The following is a 23,144-nucleotide window of genomic DNA, read 5'->3' as shown; positions in this document are numbered from 1 at the left end:
GTACTCAGTACTGGAAGAGCACACAGAGTGTGTAAGCCTGTGTCTGTGTGAGAGAAAGGAAATGTGTGTGTGTGTGTGTGTGTGTGCGCATCACGCATGCGTGAGTGTATGGATATGTATGTGTGCGTGTGTGCGCGTGCGTACGCACGTGTATGTGAGTGTATGCGTGTGTGTGTTCGTGTGTGTGTGCATGCATGTTTGTGTGTGTGTTCTCACTGTTTCCATCCTACTACATATCCTCCACACGTTACTCCAGTTCAGCTGAATAAGTACACATGATTGACAGCAGGGCCCACCTGGATGGGAGTAACCCTCTCCCCTGGACGGAGAGGTGTCTCTGGCAGCACTACAGAGTTCTACCTCTCCTTAATACGTCAGGCCTTTCTTATGCAGAGTGAGGGCCAAATAACCCCTCTTTGTGTGCTGCTGATGGTGGAGAGAGCTCCAGTTAGAGAGCGTACGCCTGCTCGACAGGACGCTAGTTTCTCTCCTCGGCGCTGCTAGGACGGACACGTTCGTCCTCCTACCCGCTCTGCGTCGCGAGCCCAACCCGCTGGGTAACGAAGCGCGGCTGTAATTAGCACTCACGGGCCTCCTGCAGGAACTTCTCTCGGACGCTGTCGGAGGTGCAGTTCTTACACGTCTTGATCGCCACGGAGAGGGAGGGGTTCTCCTGCGGACAGAGACGTGCGGGTTAGCGGCCGGTTCGGTCGCTCGCTCGCTTTGGAAAGGCCAGCAGGTTCGTGCAGCGGCTAAGGGACCGGGCCCTACGCTGAAGCTACAGGTTCGACCGCGCAGGGGCACATTTACCGTTCAGCGCAAGCATCTGCTAAACAAATGATCCACGTAAAAAAGAACCAAGAATTTACAAGCTAAAACCAAGCAGAAGCTGGAAGATATGAATCAACATCGTCTCATCCTTACGTGCCATGAAACTACATTTCATACTGAACAAAGGCATTTCTCATCAGAAGGCATGCAGACAAAATCTGACCCAAAATCTGACGTGCAGAGTTCTTTCCGTTGATATATCTGCACGGAGACAAGCAGCCTATGGGACTAGGATGTTACGGATTACCTGGTTTGAGGTTTCTCCATGTTGAATGTTTGTACTGTTTCCCTACTCAGGACAGTAGAGAGGGAGAGAGGGTGTGGTGTGCGGGCCCCGATGCATACCGGGCTCATGTAGACCCCCTGGTGGACATCGCCAAACTGCCCCTCTCCGATACAGCGGCCCAGTTCGATCCGATCCCGCTGGATCTCGTAATCTCGGGCTGGGGGGGGGGGGGAGGGGGGACAAACGGTGAAGCGTGAGCTGCTAATGCCCTGGCCTGGGGCAGGGGGCAGGGGGGAGTACTGTGTTAATGAACCCTGAACACAAACAACCAGAGCCATGTTGTGCATGATGTTTAGTAATGAGAGCTGCTATTGCCTGCGTGCTAGATTAAAAGCCCCTACTGTGTTCCATGTCCTCAAAATGACATTTCAAACCAATACACCAAGAACTGCAAGCTGCAGGTGGTCCATTTTGTCTGAGATATATACAACAAATGAATAATTTGTCATGATTATAACTGGCCTGGTGCTCTTATCGTGAAGAGTGTTTTTTATCAGGTCAGTAAAACAGTAAACTTAATGGCAAGATCACAGCCTCTTGATAGACTGGTATTAGTTGCTAAAGAGATTTTATTTTTATATTTACATTTTTCTGAGACCCAAACTTCAAAGCATATGCAGATAAACTCTTTGCTATATTTGGCGTGGCACATTTTAAACAGTGAATATAATTTCTACCGACTTCTGCAGGCAAAAGTAAACTGTTGTTCTCTGGGGATTTCGTAAGGCACCACAAGCCCCCTGCGATTTCTCCATGCATCGCTCTGCCAGACATGCACCGAACACCAGGTATCTACGGGCATCTGAGTGGAGGAACGCTCACATGGGTCACAGTCGACCAATGAAAAGCTCTCCTCTCCACACTCCCTCTGCGAGCCAGGCTCGCTGCTATTGTCTTTAAATTCACAGGAACCACTTCACACTCGTCCTGTTAGTCCTCTTCACAGTGGAGGCAGGTTCAGCAGCACGCACTGTTCACTGCAATCAGCTGCTTCATTCCTGGCCATGTTCTCTGAACAATCTACTCTATGGCCTGGATTCATCACAATTTTTCATAGGCTTGAAAATGAAGTTTCTACTTTACAGAATTATTGTCATGAGTATTAATTTTGCCAATTGCTGAACTCATAGACCAGGGATACTCAAATCTGATCCTTTGAGGCTAGCAGTACTGCTGGTTTTCTTTTCTGCCTGCTAGTTAGGCTAACTGATCCACTGATGCTACTGACAGGCCAGATATTTAACTCACCTGGTGTCCCTGGTTTAAATTAGTCCTGATTAGAGGGGTAATTAAAATAAAAGAACAGCAGCACTACTGGCCTCAAGGGCCACATTTGAGTATCCCAGTCATAGGCCGTTTGTGAAGAAGAACATTTTCATTCCATTTTTTTAACAGTTAAGGGCAAATGTTGATTTACTTCAGTCTGATGCATTGCAAGTAATATTAAAATTTAAAAAGCAACTCTTAGCAATGAGTTGAAAACCATAATCTGAAAAATCACGCACGCACACACAAAAAACATAATGAGGTGTAACGAGCAGATGAAAAGATATACATGATAAACACCAAACACCGTCACATAGCCACACTATGACAAGCAATGAGCAAACCAATGGACTGAAAGACAAAAAGAGAGAGAAACTGCATTACCTTCATCTAATCCATAGCTTTCTGCAGCGCAGACAAAGCAAAGAGAGACCAAAAGAGCTGTCTTTTAAAACACATAAGATCCCAATACACAGACAGAGTGACTGATGGTGGGGGGACAGAGGGCTTTCGCTGAGGGAACAAGCCATCAGTGTGAAAAACTGACCACATAAACACAAATCCATCATTCCCTTTCAAAAACAAGTGAGGTGGCCAGATCTAGTACATCTAGTACTGTGTGGCTATCGTTTCATCACAATATATACAGTACTACACATAATGTGTGGGCATGCTTTGGCTAGGTATGTGTGTGGGCTTGTATTTATAAGTGTGTGTATACACAAGAGTGCATGACTGAAAGTGTGTGGACTGTGTGTGCGCATGTGTTTGTGTGTGTGTGTGTGGGTGTGTGTGTGTGCGTGCGTGCGTGTGTGAGCATGTGTATGTGAGCGTGTGTGTGTGTGAGTGCGCGTGTGTGTGAGAAAGTGAGTCCACGTGTGTGTGTGTGTGTGTGTGTGCATGCGTGCGAGTGTGTATGTGCGTGTGTGTGTGTGCGTGAGCGAGGAGACAGTAAACTAAAAAAAGGACTAGTTCCGTCTGACAGAGGTTCCCATTTACAGTCATGCACACAGTCAGCTGGTCGGGACTGTTACCCCCATGACTGTCTCCCAGTACAGCAGCATGCCTGTCTCCTGTCTTCATATGACTCCCTGTGATTACCACTGCATTACAGCTGTTTGTGCTTCACTTGCATCAAACACATTTACCCAATAATACATCTGCACTATGGCCACCTCAGAAGAACGGAATATCACAGGCAGAGGGAGCTGAGCATATCACACGGATTAGAAGGCAGAATGAGAACAAACTACAAGCATTAAGTGCAGAGCGTGGCGTAGTGTAACAAAAGACAAACACTGCCTGACCATTGTAAACAACAGTACTTGTGAATGTAGATAAATACACACTCGCTGGTAATTTAGAAGTAAATATCACAAAATCACCAGCGAGTGCGGGCGGGAGCAAATAAAACTAGCTGGAGACGGTTTCTAAAAAAAAAAACAAAAGTAGGTTAAGGGTTGGCACTTGAGCCAAGTTAAAAAGAAAATCAGATGGAGGGAGAACATCTGGTCTCAGAAAGGTCTGGCCTGCAAGCTATTTCTGCAGATATGTGTGTGCGTATGTGTGTGTGTGTGTGTGTGTGTGTGTGTGTGTGTGTTTGTGCGCATGTGTGTGTGTATGTGCAACCCACCAACGCTAACCCCTGTCCCTGACCTGGCGAACGGAACTTACTGGAAGGCATGGTGTAGGTGTCCTCCTCGTCTATGATCTCGGCATAGTCGTCGGTCTCTGTGAAAAGAGAACAGGTGTGGTCAGGGCCCGGCGAGTCTGGCATGAGTCGCGAGGGCTTGGCAGTCGCGCGCGCGCGTACGGTCAGAAGCAGAAAGAGCGCACCCTCTCTCCGGCGCGAGAAGCTAAGCCCTGCCGAAAATAAGAGTGAGTCAGACGCTGCTCTCTTAGGCAAACAACCGTGCGGGAGGGACGGGCCGAGCGCCCTGCGTGTGCCGCAGACCAGCGCTGGCTCCTCCCCCAGCCGCGCGCGCTGGCTCCTCCCCCAGCCGCGCGCTCTGGCTCCTCCCCCCACCGCGCGCGCTGCTGTGACTGCATCAGCTCGGCCGGCCAATCGGCACGGTGCCTTTTGAGAGGGAGGGAGGGAGGAAGGAGTGTGTGAGGGGGCCAGAGATGTGGAGGGGAAGGATGAACTGAAGCTTCCCCCCCCCTCGCTCCCTCATCTTCAGGAAAACAGATTAAGTCATCGGTTCCCTCAGCTGCTTTTTGGGAGACGAAAAGGAAAAGGAACAGAGGCTGCAGTCAGTTCATTTCAGACGCGCTGAGGGGCTTCAAAGGCTTTCTCTGGCTGGACAGAGCGCTCCAAGACAGCGCTGGGAGTGAAGGAGATCAGCGGATAAGAGGCAGGAGATTCACAGAGGGACTGAATCATCAGCCCTTCACAATGCTTTTAACTGCACTGAAGACAGATGACTGAACGTCAGAGAGAAATAAACTGACCAATGCACATTAATTCTCCCATATTTGCTGCAACAGACACTGGAGACCTGTAAGCCAACATGCCTCTAGCTGAGCACATGCATAATCAATAAAATGCACAGATCTCAAAAGAAGCATTTACTTATTTTAATTATTCTCTGTAAATGCAGCATATAGTTCATATGCTAGAGGGAATTCTATCAGAGCGGTTTACTCTAGGGGTATAATAAGACTGAGTGTGTGGTGAGAAGTAAAGAACTTGATTCTGAAGCTGAAGCTGATTTTGGTTTCTTTGGAGTTGGTTGTTTGCCTGAGGAAGACTCGAGTCCAAAACCCACCGCTTGTTGCCAGATTCTGCCACAAAATCGGCAGTTCTGATTTGTTGTTTTTGCGCGAGTGAGAAAGTGTAATGCTACCTCCTGTTCTTGTAAACTAGCCAGCACAAAACATTAGCGGATTCTGACAGCAAGCAAAATTCACGAACTGGTCTGTAAACACGCTAAGTAAAACGCTAAAAAGGATCTATGTTACATCAAACAACCACACCAATTGAAAAAGACACCACAGAACTTCCGGAGTGTTAGTAGCAGGTGTTGAAGAGCAAAATGGAATTTTAAAAGCAGAACTTTACCGTCCCCACTAATTTCCTCTGCAGATCCAGGTTGCATGCAGAGAGGAGGGCAGAAAAGGAAGGAGAGAATGGAGAAAAAGAGAGAGAAGAGTTACCATGTGAGAGCCTTATCATTTCCCATGAAATTAGCAGTTGCCATGACCCCCCCGACCTCTGGCTGAACAAGGGGCTTTCTGGACATTTGAAAAACAAATCCTTTTTTGGCATTTTCGAAAAAAATGCACATAATTCGTTAAACATGTTTCCACAATGAATCTCTGCTGCAGACGGACTGCCATGGGCCTGATTGAGTTTGACTGTGCAGACACTCTTGCCAGCGTCACTCTAAGGGGTCATTTCAGTTTATGGCATGGAGGAAGTTAAGAGTCAGAAAGACAGACTGCATGCAAGTCAAGTGGAACACATCATCAGTGCTGAGGAGAGAGTCACCTGACCCTTAAATTTATGATATCACTGCCCACCTTGTAGTAACTCAGTTTTTTAAGGGTCTTGTTTTATTAAAGAAAAAACAAAACTGAAAACCAAGTAAGAGGAATGGTTTCTCTCAATGTTTGATAATACATTTTTGTGTGCTTCACAACCTACTAAACTTTCACTGAATCAACCAACTACAATAAAATAGTCAACTAATTGAGAGAACAGCAACATGCAAAATTTTTTGAATGGATTCATGATTCACCGAAAAAGGTATATGATATCAAACTGTATCCTTTTAAACATGCAAAAAAATTAAGCAGAGTCATTTTTAGGTTTCTGGAATAGACTAATCACTGACAAAAAGAGCTAAAAAGTGTAGGCAGACATGCTTGGGTTATCAGGTATCTAACTCCAACTGACAGTTCAAAATGTCTAGCTCAGATCATAAATCCATACAATTAATTCTGAAAATATAGATTCTTAGTGTCTATCATAGCATCAAAAATAGCACAATTACAGCAATACAAATCAGAGGCCCAATTGCAGAATGACTGGTGCTGGCTTTTACACTGAAGGAGCTTGGCTGCTAAACACAGTTTTTCTTCTAAACACAGTTTTTTTTTTCTTCCAGGAAAGTTTCTCTTTCCTGGAAGAATATGCCGTATTGATTTGTACCTCTGGCTTAAATAGCATTAACAGGCAGGTTTAAGTGCCCATTCTGGGCAAAAGAGCGCTAATTTAATTTCTGCTATCTGGGAAAGCTATTCCTGTTTCATTTGGCTTTCTTCAGAAACGCCAGACCTCGGACGACGGCACCTGGAGCCTTCTCCAGCCACGTGAGGGCAATGTGCCCCCTTAACCTAAACATCAAGCTGAGTTTCTGAGCCCGCTGTGCCGGCTGAGGCATTCTGATGCTTCCATACTACAGCCAGGTGATTAGGCAGCCGGGGTGTGCCTCTGGGCATATTTTGGAGCAGTGCTTTCCCGTTCCTGGGAAATGTTTTCCCCTTGGAGGCTCAGGAATCTGAAACGATGAAGCCTCCGCCAAGCGGCTCAGCCCGGTAGGGACAGCCGTGCGGCGTGCCCATGCCCTCGGGGTGTGGCACAGTGACATCAGAACAGGTTAAGCCAATGCCACCCCCCCCCCCCCCCCCATTGCCTGTCACTGCGTCCCCTGCAGCGAATGACAGGGCGAGCCTGCCGTGATGTCACAGCTCTGGATGAAGTGGACAGGTTAGCGCACTGAAGGATGCTATGCAGACAGGAAGCTGTGAGCAAACAAACGGTAGCGCAATGTCAAACTGGACGCTCCTAAAGAGCTCCACCCTGTTCTGATGTGCGTGTGCGAGTCCACTGGCGGTCAGAGGCACCCGCTTCAGGCATTAACGGCAAATAAAAACAGCTAAGTAAATACAAATACACAGCACGCCATTTCTCTAGAACACAAAATTTGAACATTATAGCACCACGTCAATCTGCGCTTGGAAACAGGCCCTGTTGCCATGCACTGTGACACTGTGAAAACCCAGGCTTGGTCATAAACCCTGCTTTTCACCCAGCAGGGAGTGGAACCAGCGAGGGGGGAAACACACAAACCGCATGTTATCCCTCCCTGAGGAGCGGAACCATTCAGACCTCTGTGAGCACGCAGCACTCAAAGTTAGGGGGTGCACCATTTCAAAACGGAAAACACAATGAGAGAGCTGCACTCGTTCGCATTAGTTATCATTAGTCAGCCATTTAGAAGCAGCCCTAAAGGGCGGTTTACACAGAGGGTAGGGGTACCCTGTTTCTGAGGGGCAGAAGGGGGGCAGGCCAGGGGCAGGCCGGGGGCAGGCCGGGGGCAGGCCGGGGGCAGGCTGTGTTAGTCGAGGCACACAGCAGGCTGACTGGCGGTACCCTTGGGTGGAGACTCGTGGGAACAGAAGACGAAAGGGAGGAGAAAGCGCCGTGCTTTGGCCGCTTTGGGCGGAGTCTGAGTCACTGATTCTTCGCGTGGAGCGGGCGAGAGAGAGAGAAACACAGACAGAGAGAGCAACAGCACAAATAATGAATTAAAATGAGAAGCAAAACGGAAAAAGAAGAGAAAACGTGTACCGGATTCAACATGCACCAAGACGGACAGCCCAATGGCCCAATGAGAATCATAACGAGAATCATACCGCCGCAGGCCATGACAGCGCAAATCGCAATGGTATCCAATGAGGTGCTACCTGGGGTCGGAGACTTCTGGGAACACTAACACTGAGCGGCTGAGAGCTCGGATGCCCGGGTTCCATGCACTGAGGTCATCGCTCCTGAATTGACATGCAATTACTCCTCCTCCTCAAACCTGCAGAGACGCGCTGGTCTAAGAGACACACTGAGGCAGCCAGAGTCACTCTGCTGGTGATGCACCTCATCACTGTAGCAGAGAGCTCAAACCCCACAGGAGCACATGGGCTGCTGGGTTTCTGCTTTCATTAGCTGCGCTCTGAAATAGACGTCGCGCTGCAAACCCACACATAAGAGCCAACGCTACTGGACTACTGCCAGCGTTTCCATGAATCCTGTATTCCATAAAGGCCAAATGGAACCCGTGACCTCTCCTGAGAAACACAAATTGTGTTGGTCTTCATCTAGGCGTCACATTTATGATTGACTACTAAATGGTAAATAAATGCACGCATGCACACACACATGCAGACAAACACACACACACACTGCAGTACTAAACTTTTTTATTTTTTATTTCCTGTTTGGCAAAGAATATAAAAAAAATAATAACTAACTTTTAAATTAACCTAAAAAGTGTTATTTAAGCATGTACTACCATGGAGAGTTTTAAAGAGTACCAGAGGCTTGACTGGGAGTTTACACCACCGTCATAATTTAAAACACATTTCTATTTGAACTTTTAAATTTGATTTCAAGGAAATGCAATTCTCAAGTTATTGAAAACGTATCCTGGGGAAAGCACTTAGCAAGCGCTCACCAAATCAATGGCCATTCCATTACATATCTTTTATAAGTGCCCGATACAAACACGCTCCCTGGGTTCTTATAGAAACAATATAGGTGCATATTAATGCAATCACTCTAAGTGGTAACCTTGCAGGAATATCTACTAAAAATGGTGTACATGAGGCTTCTTCATTAGCCCTCACCCATTGAGAAAATCAGCATCAGCCACTCAAGACTGGAGAATAGATTAAGTACTGCTTAGTTTTATAAAACAAAGCCACCCCCACGAGCTGCACCAGTCTCCACAGCCGTATCAGTCCCACCCCCACCCCCACAGCGCCCCCTCCGCCTCCAGGACACTAGAGTCCCGCTCACCCACCCCCCCAGCGGTCCCTGCCTCCACCCCCCGCTGCAGTGACTCACTCTCCTCTCGAGACAGATCTGTACCAGCTGAGACTCCGCCACTATCCCCGTGGAGCTCGCAAGCTGGAAATGTGGGCCTCGGCCTCTGTGCACAAGCCCCCCTTTGAGAGCGCGGCCTGCCCTGCCCCCCCCCAGCCCCCCCAGCACACAGCCCCGTCTGTGCTCTCAATCAGGCCTTTATCTGAGACTCCAGCACCAGCGCAATTACCACCCCTCTGCTCCTCTGGCCAGATCTGGCATTCACAGGAAAGAGATGAGCACACAGAGGGGAGGGGGGATGGCAGGGACAGCAAGAGAGAGCAGACAGAGAGGGAGAGACAGAGCAAGAAAGGGAGAGAAAGAAAGAGACGGAGTGAGCGAGTGAGAGAGAAAGAGAGAGAGGGAGAGACAGAGCAGGAAAGGAAGAGAAAGAAAGAGACGGAGCGAGCGAGTGAAAGAGAGAGAGGGAGAGGGAGAGCAAGAAAGGAAGAGAAAGAAAGGAAGAGACGGAGCGAGCAAGAGAAGAGAGAGAGAAAGAGAGACAGAGAGACAGAGAGTGCTGGCAGTTTAATACGGCTTGCTTTCACTTCTCCTGCCTGGTGTACAGTAAGCAAATGAAAAAACCAACGGCAGCTGCGAAAATCCACTTTCTGGCTCACAGCCCACTTAGAGCGGCCAACCCCCAACTCTGCTCAGTGTCTCACTGTAAACTCACCTTCTGCCTTCAAGATCAACACCTCCCAGCCAGTATGCCCTTACTGACTGGCTTCTGCCTCAACCCGCTTTATTTCCAAAACCGGCCTCGCTACGCTAATGCTATGCTAAAGCTGGACGCAGGTGCTATAGTTCATGAATGATAATGCCTTGATTGCAGAGGATAAGAAGCATCAGAAAGCGCACAGTTCGGGCGCAGTAGAGGCCCGACTAAGCCAACAGGGAGTGCCAACGTGAGGCCATCCCTCATTCTGCAGACAAACTGACGAGCCGTAAACTGGGCCTGATGTAAACCTCTCGGCTGAAATTCTGCAGACCAGGCCCGTTTCATACTTGGCTGCTGAAGCCGCGGTTTAGCATTCGGCTAATGTGTGTGTGCGCAGGGGGTGATTCATGGCCACGGTTTAAAAAACACAGCCTAATTGTGGTCTTCGATCGATAAGCAAATTCACGAGTGACAGCAGAACAACCACCATCTAGAGCTTGAAAACAGAACATACTCATCCTACTATGTGCTTTTTAAAAACATTTTTATCTCTATATTTTTTCCCTAGTTCAGCTATTTTAGACTCCTACAGCCTTCTAAAAATATACATTATCTCTATTCCATCTATTCCAAATGCATACTACTAATATCTCCATCTCATCAATCAAGAGGAATGAAGCTGGGCAATATGACTTCTCCATATGGTGGCCATTACCGTTAGCCTACTCTGGCAGCAGGCTGAGTGTGACAGTGAGTGTGCTATATTTGCGGCCCTCGTTGACCCTAATGATTCGAGAGTGACAGTACAGCATGTGCGTGCACGTATACACATATGAGATGATTACGCTTCTACCAAGCCCACGACACTCTCACTGCAGTCTGTATCATACCCCAGTTGGTAATATTCCATTTATAGGCATGAATGCTGAGTCCCAACAGTTCCAGAAGGTAAAAATCTGAAATATTTTCTCAACAATTGTGTGTTCCACCTCAGTCCCATCTCTGCAATTCCTCTTTTTAGTCTGGGTCGCAGGTTGTCTTGGTAACAGGCGGTAAGTCGCTTCTCTCTAAGACTGTGCTTCAGTGGTGCCAGAGTAAGAGCATAAACCTACAGGGGTGGATAATTGGAAGGCCGTGTGGGGGCGGGAGGCATACAGTTGCCCCAGAACACAAATCCTGTCTGCTGGAGAGGGTGGTGAGGATTAGGGGAATGAGGAGGGGGGGATGCAGGAGTGCCAGAGGTTTCTTTTAGACCATTTTAGACCCTCCATCCCCCTTCAGTCTGGTCCACACCTCATGACTTGTAAAGTAATGTGTACCCTAACTGCTGGCCAGCAGAAAAAGAGGGAGTGTCGAGGAGACACACCGCACAAGCTTCCATGCCAGATGGGGAATCCCATTATCACCACCCCTGGACTCTGCAATGAGGCCTGAAGCCATATTATACACTGACAGGGCAGTTTTTTTTTATTGGAAGCCTTTAGTTTAAAATCCTCTCAAGCGATTTTGCAACAGTTTAAAGACCCTCGAGTGGCTCGGAAGGTGCTGGCCAGACTTGGTGAAGTGAAAAAGAAAGTACAACCTCTTTCCAAGTCTTTAGTTTTGCATATGAGGACATAACTAACCCTCATCTAGTCCTCACCAAGTCCTGACAGTATAATAAATCTAACAAATCTTACAAATGACTCCTATCAAATTTTACTTTATCACTATTCAACCAAAAATAAGCCAACATGAAGAAGCCTTCTGTAAAAGAGTAAGTGTCCCTCATGAGCAGTTTGAGGATCCTCTTCAGCAGCAATAACCTGAAGTAATCCTTTTCTGTATGCGTTTATCAGGCTCTTACATCACATTGAAGGAATCTAGTTATAAAACTGCTTCACCTTATTGATGTTAGACGGCATTGATGTAAGAGGGACAAAAGTAAGTGCACCCTTACTGCTTACACATCAAGTAAGACGGTAATCAGAACAAGGTGCTGCTTAGTCAAGCACACACGATCGGTTGATCACCAGGAAGTACCACCTGTACATAAAAGCAGGAACTTTGACAGTTTTTGGTTTGGAGCATTCAGGTTTATGTAACGCAGTATGCTAAGGACAAAGGATATCTGTGATCATCTCAGCGAAGCAATTGTTGCTGCTCCAAGAAACTGCAAAGAACTATAAAGCTAAATCCAGGGACCTACAGGCCTCTGTCAATACAATAAATGTTAGAATTCATGACTCCATCATTAGGAAAAGACTGAACAAGTATGGCTTTCATGGAAGGGCAGCCAGAAGAAAACCCCTTCTCTCCATAAAGAACATGGAAACACAGCCTAGATTTGCCAAATTGTACCTGAATGAACCACAGAACTTCTGGAACACTTTCCTCAGGACAATGGAGACCAAAGTGTAGTTGTTCGGCCGTGATGCACAATGCCATGTTTGGCAAAAAACTAAAAACTCTGTACGACAGGAGCTTGACGCCTCACAATTATTGAGTCCACCATAAATTCCTCTCTATACCAGAATTCATGGTGGACTCAATAATTGTGAGGCCACCAGTGTACTCTAGAGGAGCATATGGGACCATCTGTCCGACAGCTAAAGACTGGTCAAAAGTGGATCATACAACAGGACAATGAGCCTAAGCACACCAGTAATTATGCAATGGATTGCATGGCTGAAAAAGAAAAGAATCAGGGTTTTGGAACGGCCAAGTTAGACCGCAATCCCATTGAGAGATGATGGCATGACATTAAGAGAGCTGTGCATAAACTAATGCCCTCTAACTTCAATGAGGTGAAGAAGTTTTACAAGGATGAGTAGGCCAGAATTCCACAGTAAGAGATGGATAAACTCACACAGAAAATGATTACCAGGGATTATTGTTCCTAAAGGAGATTCCTCAAGCCAGTGAATCATGGGGTGCACTGACTTTCCATAAAGGTTTCCAGATGGTGGCTTGTTTTTAGTGAATAAATGACAAAGTAAATTTTGTGTGCGCGAGTAGGGCTGCGTATTGAAACCCTGTACCACTGTGGCACTCAAACTTTAGTGCCACTTTAAAATACAATGGCAGACCAGCCGACTGAATCTGTTTTCCACTGCCTTCTGGTTCTCCAAAAGGGATGCTACGGGCAACAGAAGCATCGATAATTCATGCCCATGCCGCTCACTCGGTCAGTGACAGCGTGTACCGTTCGCAAGCTAGCCTACATTAAACTCAGGCAAAATGCCAAATACAAAACAGTGCTTTGTTTTTATTTACAGTTAATATACTGTATTGTTCAATTTCTTTGACTTTGCAATAAATAAGATTTTCTTTAATGTTGTCATTTGCTCTTTATTTTTAAGAAGGTATTGGGTCAGGCACCGGTACCGTTTTAAAAGTAACACTTTAGCACAAGTATCGCCAAAATCAATACCATCCCAACTGACGAGTCTCATGACTTATCTTAATGCGATGACCAGATGAGGGTTAGTTATGTCGTAATACGTAAAACCACAGAATTTACAGAGGGCATGCTTTATTTTTCATACCACTGTATATGGCGTGACGCACCATATGAGTTTGGATTTAAAACCTTGGTGCAAGTCACAAGGAGCCCTGGCAAGCTCCGAAAGGGAATTAGGGAGGGCTGTAAATCACGCAGCACGTACCGAGCTCGACGTGGTGAGGCCCCGTGGGCTGACATTTGTTTTTGGGAGGAGTTATGTGTTCTGCCTCCCCTGCCTCTTGCTCACGCTCTCTGAAATCCAGCCTTCTCCTCAGAAAACACCCGCTACCTCCCACTCAACGCTCCTCCGCTTGGCCTGCTGTAATAATGGCTTCGCAAAGAACGGCAATTTTTCAGCCTTTTAAGAACTGCCTCATTATCCCCTCAAACAACTCCTCACACTTAAGAGTAAAAGCCATGTACCAATTTTGTCAATTACTGTCCAGTGCTATATTTCCCATAGAGGCCTTTGGCTAAAACTACCCACTTTAAACTAACACGATGTTTAAACTAGCGCAGTTTTTCTTCCGAATAAACCTCTCATCAACAAACCACTTCCTGTAAAACTTAATCGTGAGGTGTTAACCAGTACTTATCAACGTCAGTAACTGATATAAATCTCAGTAATACTTCAGAAGGTAAGATGCAGTCAGTTGACTTAAAGATATCGCATTTGCACACTCAGACTGACACAAGTCAAACAAATAAGCCATCCTAATAGAAAAGGCTAGGCAATGCAATTCTGTGCTATGCTTCTGAAAGACTGGCATTTAAAGCAGGAGAAACACAGCCTGTGTCAGATCAGCGTTGGGGAAAAACAGAGTACTCACTTGGCCCATAAAAAAACTACCTTCACACTTCAACAGCATGGCTGCTAAAATATCCAGGCACCCTTTAACACCACACAAAAACTACTATTTTTGTGTGGCTACTATTTTTTTTTAAACCATAGCAGCCATCTGATACCAGAACAGTGCAGAAGGTTAAAAGTGAAACTCTCTTACCTGAGACGGAAATGGCTCGGACTCCTGTTCTGACTCCTTCCAACCGCTTCTCATTGTTAGCCAGTCTGCAAAACAGGGGTTTGAGCAGATGAAAGCTGTACATTGTCCAGAGGGGCTGAGGACCAAGTGCTCACTCTACCCTTTCCAGGCCATTCTACTGAAGGCCATTCTGTGGTGTTACAACTATAGCGTGTGTGTGTGTGCGTGGGGGGGCGGGGGGGGTTGGTTTGTGGGGTCACACCCTGGACAGGAGAAACAGGAGCTACCATTGGGAGACAGTTACAGGGGGGAGGGCAGGGAGGAGCACTTCAAAACAGGATCAAATTTGCATTATAGCACACAGAGAAATTCCTCATGATTCAGCCAAAACGCTGAGAGGAGCCAGTGTTGGTTTTTATAAGGAACCTGAAATCTGAGCCAGGGCGGAAAGTCTTTCCACATGTTTAAAAAAAAAAAAAAAGAAAAGCAAACGCATTGGCTTCCAACCGTTTTTCCTTATTTGACCAAAGCAGAATGCGCCACAGGCCTGTCTGAATAGGTGAAGCCGTTGAAAAGGGACAGACGCGAGTCTAACTATAACACTGAATTATGGGAAACGGAAACCATTCGAAGCATTCACAGATATAAAAAGAGCCATTTGATGACATAATAACACGGTACACAACAGCACCCAGACTACGGGCTCACAGCGCATCTAAACTGTGATAAGGACCGGAATGAAACTGGCAGTTAGAAAGCTTCGCACATTTGCGCCTTTTCTTATTTCAACTAGCAAATACATTCACCGTGCGTGTGTGACTAAATACAATGCACACATCATTAAAACCCGTGTGAGGACTGCACTTCCTATGAGCCCTCTGATGTTCTCACTGTTCGCCACATGCGCTCCACGGCGTCGCTGGACGCGTTCTGCTTTGCGTTCTTCCGGCACGTTCCACGACACCATTAATACGCCCCGAGGCCGCCGAGCGCAGACGACATCTGAGCTCATCTGTTCGGCCGAAAGAGCGGCCGCGTGCGCACGTGCGCCTCAGATGTGCTCCCTGTCGTTTTATCAGCCCCAGCCGCGCTACGGCTTCTCAGCGCAGAAAGGGAAAGGTGCTGTAGGTAAGGCACCGCTGAAGCAGACATCACAATGTAACGGTGTGTCGGATGCCCCTGTACTTCAAATTCCTCCCGCCATTTTCAGAAAACAGACATGCACTGCAGCTGTATTCCAGTGTAACGTTTTCCATGCTGACTGTACTGATGAGTGTCTCTGCAGCAGACGACACTCGACTGCAGCTTCGGGTCTTTTCATTGAGAAGAAACCAGCCTGATAACACGCACAACACATAATAACTGCAGTTAGGGCATATTATGTATATCTGATGGTTAACGTTTGTTATTCTGATCCTTTACTTAGAGACAGAGACAGAAAACCCATTCAAACAGAAAATGAATGCTGTGTCATTTACTTACTTTGGGATTGATGGTAATGCTCTCTCGCCTTCTGTTGGATGAAACAGAACAAGAGAGAGATGGTCAAGACAGACGATCATAGCGCATAGTGTGTGCGTGTGTGTGTGAGAGAGACCCCTGTAACTAGTACCAGTTTACCCAGTAGCAGTGGTTCGCGCAATTAAAGTCGTTACTACCCCACAGAGGTGCAAAATGACTTTGCCGTGAAGTAATACACAGGAGCTCAAAGCAGCACAGAGCAGGCCTTCAGTGTGGCGGACTGCACGAGCGGTATAAAACACAGCAGTGCCTGTGCCAGAGTCCACGTCCCAGTTCATAATAAACAAGACATGATGACCTCCAGCGGGAGAAGAGCGCCCGTTTCTCAAAATGGCAGGGGAGGGGACGGGGGGGGACTCCATCGGCGCTCCGACCCGCTATTTCTCGGCCGCGGTCCGGCAGGATCCATTCCCGCTCAGAAGCGAAAACGAGCGGCGTGAATCACCGATGACTACGATAGAGACGGTGACTCTCCCGAGCTGCGGTTAGCGCTCCCCCACCCACCCCCCCCCCCCCCCCCCCCGCGTGCTCGTACTCCACACAGGGACACCGCCGCGGCAATCGCCAAACGGCAACAAATGTTCCGGTAAGAAAAATCTAAAAAGAGGATCTCAAACAGCCCCTCCTCTTCCATCAATCATTAAAAAAAAAAGTCTTGCTCAAGAAATATTAGCTTATTTATGTTAAATGAGACGGCAGCAACACAAATGCTACTGGGGAAAAAAACCTGCAAAAATGCGTCTTTGGTGAAAAAAAAGAGACCCTGAGGAATAGGAATTATTACGGAAACAAAAAAATTAAGTGAACAAAAAATTATGTAAATATTGTATTACCGCTACTTCATAAAATAGTGTGACTTGATAAACAGCAAGAATAGGAACACAAAATTGCAACAGGAATCCAAGATATTTCAGCCTTCTCCCTTGAAAAATAAACTTCAGGTTTTAAAAGTGAATCATTTCATTATTTTTGGTCAGTTATCACGTTTTTCCCTTAAAACAGATGGGCAGTGTCCGACTCGGCCTGGGTGAGGAATGCATTCCCTGGAAGGAGGCTGCCAGTGTAGCTCCACACGTTTGTGTTCGCCATAAATTGTGAGCAGCACGGAGCCCGCGGGCCGGGTGCGAAGCGTACCTTTCTGAGGTCGGATGATGAAGGACTGCGAGGCTCCGTTCACCAGGCGGCAGTATCCGTCTATCAGGTCAGCCATGTTCTCTGCAGTGTTCAGCGACGGCGTCGTCACCGTAAGAGGCTGCAACCAGGGAGTCCACAAAGAGCCATTATCAGCCCTGCAACTGCACTGAAACACCCAGCTGCCCCCTCCCATCAGACAGCACGCAATCACACACTCCCCCTCCTGTCTCAGCCACCCACACACAGGCACACACACGCACACACATATGCACATACACGCTCATACGCACACATGCACACGCACACACACACAAACAAATGCACGCACATGCACACACACGCACACATGCACACACACACGCACACGCACAAAAACATGCACACATGCACACGCACAGGCACACACACGCACGCACACATGCGCACACACACGCACACACATGCACAAACACACGCGCACACACACACGCACAAACATGTGCGCACACACACGCACAAGCACAAACGCACGCACGCACACACACATGCGCAAACACACACACACACACACACGCGCACATGCACAAGCACACCCACACAGGCACAGGCACACGCACACACACACACGCACATGCACAAACACACGCACACACATGCTCAAACACACACACACACACAAATGTACACACACACAACACGCATACACGTACAGGCATACGCGTACACACACGTGCGAAAACCCACAACCACATACATATGCATAACCCTTCACAAAAGCACAGACACGCACACACATACATACATGTGCATAACCCGCAAAAACCCCCCCACACACACACAGTGCCTTCACTTCTTTAACACCCCCCTCCCCCAATACACATGCACACACATACGCATGGAGACGGTTTCTTTCTATCTCTCTCTCCTTCCCGCTCTCTCTCATACACAGGCACACACATGGAATCAGGTGGAGTACCATATCTATCTGGGTTTGTCTGCACTTGCCTATCAGGCTAGCTGCCAAGCAAACAGAACAACAAATATGAATTAAACGCCTACAGTAATTTGGATATTATGAAATTTAAAAAAGGCCCAATCACTAAATGACAGCGTTCTGTTAACTGGTAAAAAAAAAAAAAAAAAAACCTAAATGGAAAGATCTGTGTCAGTATGCACTGCACAACCTTCTCCAAAACAATGTTTCAGTATCATTACTGTTTTATGATGTTTGGGGGGCGTGGCCATAGCTTGGTGTCCTGGATTATTTCAGCCAATGGCAGCGTGGCAGTGTTAAGTTTTCTGGTCTCTGAATGGCCCGCGCAGATGTCTGTCAGAGGACAGACTACCGCGCTACGCTGTGTCCGCTGTTGCTTATCCTTTTGAAGATGCCTTCAGCAGGTGTAAGGATACACGTAATAAATCCCTCACTCTCCACATTAGCAGAGGTATGAGGAGGGCTCAGCCACAAAACTGCACCCCCACAGGCGGGAGCTAAGCATCGCCAGAGGTTGAACAGAGTTCCGCTATTCTTCCGTGTTTTGAGATTCTGGAAACTGAGACGAAAGAGAGGCTACGTAAAAGTTACTCAAATAAAAGAACGGAGCTCGGCTGTGAATAGCAGCTTTCCTGCGCGAGTGCGATAAAACCCCTTCAGGCAGATCTGAGGCGAGAGGCGCCTACCTCCGCGGCTCCCGCCACGTTCAGCTGCAGCATGCCCTTCCGCTCCTTGTCCTCGACGCTGGAGTACTGGATGGTCTGCACCTGGTTGAAGTTGGCCAGGTGCGTCGGCTGGACGGGGAGACAGAGGCGGAGACGGTAACTCGAGCGGAACGGACCGGTCTCCCTGGCCGCTTCGTTGCGTTCCGCCTCGAGCGCATATGTAGCAACAGCCAAACTTTCCGTTTTACCCGGTCAGTGTGGGAAAAACTCAATTTTAACGAACAGTCTAAATCATTAAACTTTAAAAAATGACCAGTATCGGCCAAAATGAAAACGTTATATAACGCTATAATGCTGGCATTTCCTCACTGCAGCGCTAGAAAATTAAACTAAGGGAACATCTAAAGTACGTCAAAACAGCAAAATGTGTTAAGCACATTTGCCTATTTAAGACTGATGTTTCCAATGCGACAAAAGTTTAAAATCATAATTGAGCACAGCAGGAATGTGCTGAATAGTATAATTTAGAAAACAGTCTGTCTGTTTTGCATTATTGTAAAGAAGTGAAGAGAGCAAACTGTACCACATTTTTAATGAGATCATAAGGTCATAAAAATCTGGTTTGCAGCCCCAATCTATGAAATCCAAAAAAACATGTTTACGGACACAGCTCGCAATCACACACTCCTTTTCCTTTCTGTCACACACACACACACAGTGTCTTCACTTCTTTTACACCCCCCTCCCCCAGTACACATTTGGTTCACATTTTCTTCTGCAGAAACTGTCATGAAATGGCAAAGAATGTTTTATTTACAGTGTTTGTGTTGCCTGACTTATATATGCTTGTGTCAGATTTAAATTTTACATGAGATTGTATTCCTGGAAAACGTATTCCCTCCCTTGAACTTAATGATCTTTGTTCTCTTGGAATAATGTAACGTGTGAATGTTCCAGAAAGACATTTTAGGCCCATCTTCTCTGTCTTCAACACAATCTCCTTTCTTCTGGCTCTAAGCTTGTCTCTTAGCAACAGGTCCATAGCTGCAGAAGGCAGGCAGGCATTTAGCCAATTACTGCATGTCACATTTAATTAGAAAAAATTCCTTTACAATCAAACATTCAGGAAACACATAACTACTTCCGGTGAATTGCTCCATGCAACAGATCGTGTACCATGTGGAGTTGCTAAATGAAAGCATGTTAACTGTTTGTATCACAGTTTGCAAATGTTAAAATGCCATACTAGTGTGTTGCTGAAGGAGTGCGTTACCCTATCCGCAGTTTAATATCCATATCCCATCTCTACCAATTATTGGCTTGTTATAAGCACCAACATGGTTTCTGTTACCGCAAATGCACATTCTGATGGTTTGCGTTTATATGCTATTTGCATGAATGCTTTTTACATTTTCTAATGTGCAAATCAGTCAAACTACAGTAATACTCTCAAACTCAACCATATGGTAAACTGTGACAGACAGCGGGCACAGCCAATATTAGCATGCTTGTGAGCATAACAAGGTAACTGCAACAGCTAGTATGACTAGATTTAGGTGCTCTTGCTGTTAAATTAATTATTTTGTAGTTTACACGAAAAAGAGATAAACAATAGATAAATGCACAACTGTCCAGCTGATTGATTTGTTTGCTACATGTCATTGATTGCTATAAACATCCTTCCGGATGGTACATAACTGTCTAGTTATTATACAAACTTTTAGACCCTAGCTTTCAAATATAATAATCTAAGGACGTACCAAGTATTTACTTTGACTGACAATACAGGTACAGCCGAGTATTGGCATAACTTCTAATGTTTGTAACCTTTTATTAATGCTGACAGAAAGCAATACGTCTGAAAAAGCAATGCAGCATGCATGCTGTACTGTGCTGAGCCATGTGCAAAAACAAACCCTTTAAATTCATATCAAAAACATTTGGAAGACTTAAATACGCAGATTACTCTCAGCGACTCTCACCGCGAATGGGAAAGAATGTGTGTGGGGAAATGCAGCATTCCACACAAACCCCACAAACCCAGCGGTAAACACGCTCGTCTCGGCTGTGGCGTCGCGCTAAGAGCTGAACTGCGCTTAAAGGAAAGGTACAAAAAAGAGGGTACAGACCAGCGTCCACCCCCCACCCCAACCTCCATAAAGGCAAGGGTCTTATTTTCAATTTGGACTGAAAGCACAGTAAGTGGCTGAACATATTTATATACCGGTTATGGATATTTTCTGCACCTTTTTTTAATGAGACACAATGTAAGCGTCTCTTGAATCTTTAGTGTGCTGTAATATTCAAGATGAAATGAACATGCAGTGCTCTGAAAGGTTTGTGCTTCTCAGAATGATAAATCCCCTTAGTTCAGAACTTGCAGTAGCAGAGAACGTACTCCTACACACACTTTTCTTTGTACTTAGTGTCAGTGTATCTGTCTGCAACCTTTAAAAAACAGAAAAACTTTCAAAACTTCTCTACAGCTGGCTTTCCATGGCCATCTCAGCTCAGAGGGATGCAGCAGTTCGGCCATCCCTTTGCTTGCAGTTAAGAGTTAAGTTACAGCACTTCTCTTCTCCAGAAACTCAAACCTCAGCACGTGAGTTGAAGCCAGGGAGAGGCACAGCTAGGGGTGATTGGAAGCACAGCTACAGGCGATTGTAAGCACAGCTACGGGCGACTGGAAGCACAGCTACGGGTGATTGGAAGCACAGCTATGGGTGATTGGAAGCATCGCTATGGCTGATTGGAAGCACAGCTCCATTAATAAGCGTGAGCTGTGTGATGTAAATATTCATGTAGTTCTGCTGCATCTGTCCCAGAGGACAGAGTGAACTTCAGTTCCGACTGAAAGGCGTTCTAATTGGGCGAAAGCGGCAGTCTTCCCCAGGGTGGGGCAAAAGAGCTGGGACAGGGGGGCTGGGCCTGTACAAGGCGCCGCCTGAGGGCGTGTCCGGGACAGGGGGCGTGCTGAGCCAAGCCAATGGCATCGAAGGGCAAGCGCAGGGAAGTGTCAATTTTAGCCGGTCTGCTAAAAGGAAATCCTATAGTCATACTGCTGTAAAAACAACTGAACTTATTCCAGGGCGATGCGACACCCTAACCACTGCTCCGCATTACCGCTCCAGCTCTGCATCCTCCACACAGCTCCACACATACTGCCCCAGTCCAGGGCTCAAACCGCTACACTGCAGCGCGAAAACCAAAACTGAAATAAAACACAACTGCCTGATACTCACGGTTGAACCCTTGTCTGTCAGGTAGCTGATGCCCTCCTCAGGTCCGATTGCAAGCTCCACTGAGATAACCCAGCTCGACTGCAGAGAGAGGGAGAGCGTTAGAGACTCCATTCTGTACTCTGTCCTCTAAGAGGCCGCACAGATAATGTACTTTCACATTACGGCAGGGAGCAGACAGAGAGAGGGGGAGCTTCTGAACAGCAGCTCAGGGATGCTGCTGGACCCCTAACCCCCAGGACTGAAATGCTAAGGTTTCAGACCACAAATAAATACAGAAAGGGAAAATCTACAGCATGGCGCTACATTCACAAAACAACGAAATAATGGATACACGGATCATTAGACATTTTTATCGGTAGGAAATGGCATAAACGTGTGTATTCAAGAGTAAGAAAACCAAGCACTGATAAAAAAAAAAGAAACTAAAATCACAGAAGACTGCCATTATCCTCATGTCCAGCAGGTGTCACTACAAAGCAGCTTACACCCCGCTAATATACATCCGCCTTTATCAAAGTGTTCACAGTGCTGTTCATTTTCCTAAAAAAAACACTTTGCTAAAACTTAAGCCACCGCTTAATTTAGGAACACCTACCCCCAGAGCACATTTGAAACACTCCTTGTCAAATCTGTAAACTGGTGACAGGATTTCGAAGAACTTGAGGACGCTCTGTTCGTCGTTCAGGTTGGCAAACTGCTTGAACGTCTGCTGGATCAGCTTCCGTAGGGTTTTTGCCTTGAACAACAAGAAGACATTGAGTGGTTACACATGTGGACTTCGTCAAAATCAGCTATTTAGTACAATATTTACAATACAAAACCGCAACTAAATAATTTCTGTTGCTAATAAGTCCTGTATCATAAACATTAGACAGCTGCTACTTTTAGGTAGTTATAATATATTTTTTGACTGACAGTACAGGTTAGTTTGTTTAAGTAGAACTAACCATTTATACAGCAAGATATTTTACAGAAAACAATTCAGGTCACACTGACCAAGGGTTAGACTGCGCAACCCAGCCAGGGACCAGAGCTTTACAAATCCAGTGAGTTCTCCAGCCTCTGCACCACTCCCTCCATATTTTGCAATAATGGTATTTATTGAATACTATGCACTGTGAGGAGCTCTCTGTCACACTAGCCTTTTCCCCTCATTTCACACAGATTACACTGAATAAACAGCATATCTTTCTACTGTAACAGAAAACCTGATTAGGTCTAGGATTCCTGTATGAA

General features: G+C 46.5%; 1 protein-coding gene across 13 annotated transcripts in view; it reads right to left on the bottom strand.

Annotated features, from left to right (window-relative positions):
- LOC118233353 (focal adhesion kinase 1) overlaps positions 1 to 23,144 on the bottom strand; it is a 133,295-nt gene that overhangs the window by 24,113 nt on the left and 86,038 nt on the right. For 8 of the 13 annotated variants that reach the window (XM_035428989.1, XM_035428990.1, XM_035428986.1 and 5 more), the window contains 11 exons: positions 22,504 to 22,644; positions 21,909 to 21,986; positions 18,688 to 18,795; positions 17,029 to 17,146; positions 15,856 to 15,886; positions 14,395 to 14,459; positions 5,445 to 5,462; positions 4,058 to 4,114; positions 2,768 to 2,788; positions 1,177 to 1,274; positions 589 to 673 (listed from right to left, as the gene is read on the bottom strand). In XM_035428989.1, coding sequence (XP_035284880.1) covers positions 589 to 673; positions 1,177 to 1,274; positions 2,768 to 2,788; positions 4,058 to 4,114; positions 5,445 to 5,462; positions 14,395 to 14,459; positions 15,856 to 15,886; positions 17,029 to 17,146; positions 18,688 to 18,795; positions 21,909 to 21,986; positions 22,504 to 22,644 — 820 coding nt within the window. The remainder of the gene's footprint in view (positions 1 to 588; positions 674 to 1,176; positions 1,275 to 2,767; positions 2,789 to 4,057; positions 4,115 to 5,444; positions 5,463 to 14,394; positions 14,460 to 15,855; positions 15,887 to 17,028; positions 17,147 to 18,687; positions 18,796 to 21,908; positions 21,987 to 22,503; positions 22,645 to 23,144) is intronic. The other 5 variants (XM_035428982.1, XM_035428983.1, XM_035428984.1 and 2 more) reach the window with 3 other exon arrangements.

This window comes from Anguilla anguilla, chromosome 8 (assembly GCF_013347855.1).
Source record: "Anguilla anguilla isolate fAngAng1 chromosome 8, fAngAng1.pri, whole genome shotgun sequence".
NCBI lineage: Eukaryota > Metazoa > Chordata > Actinopteri > Anguilliformes > Anguillidae > Anguilla > Anguilla anguilla.
Note: the sequence above shows the minus strand (reverse complement) of the source record. Positions and strands in the feature narration are given on the sequence as shown.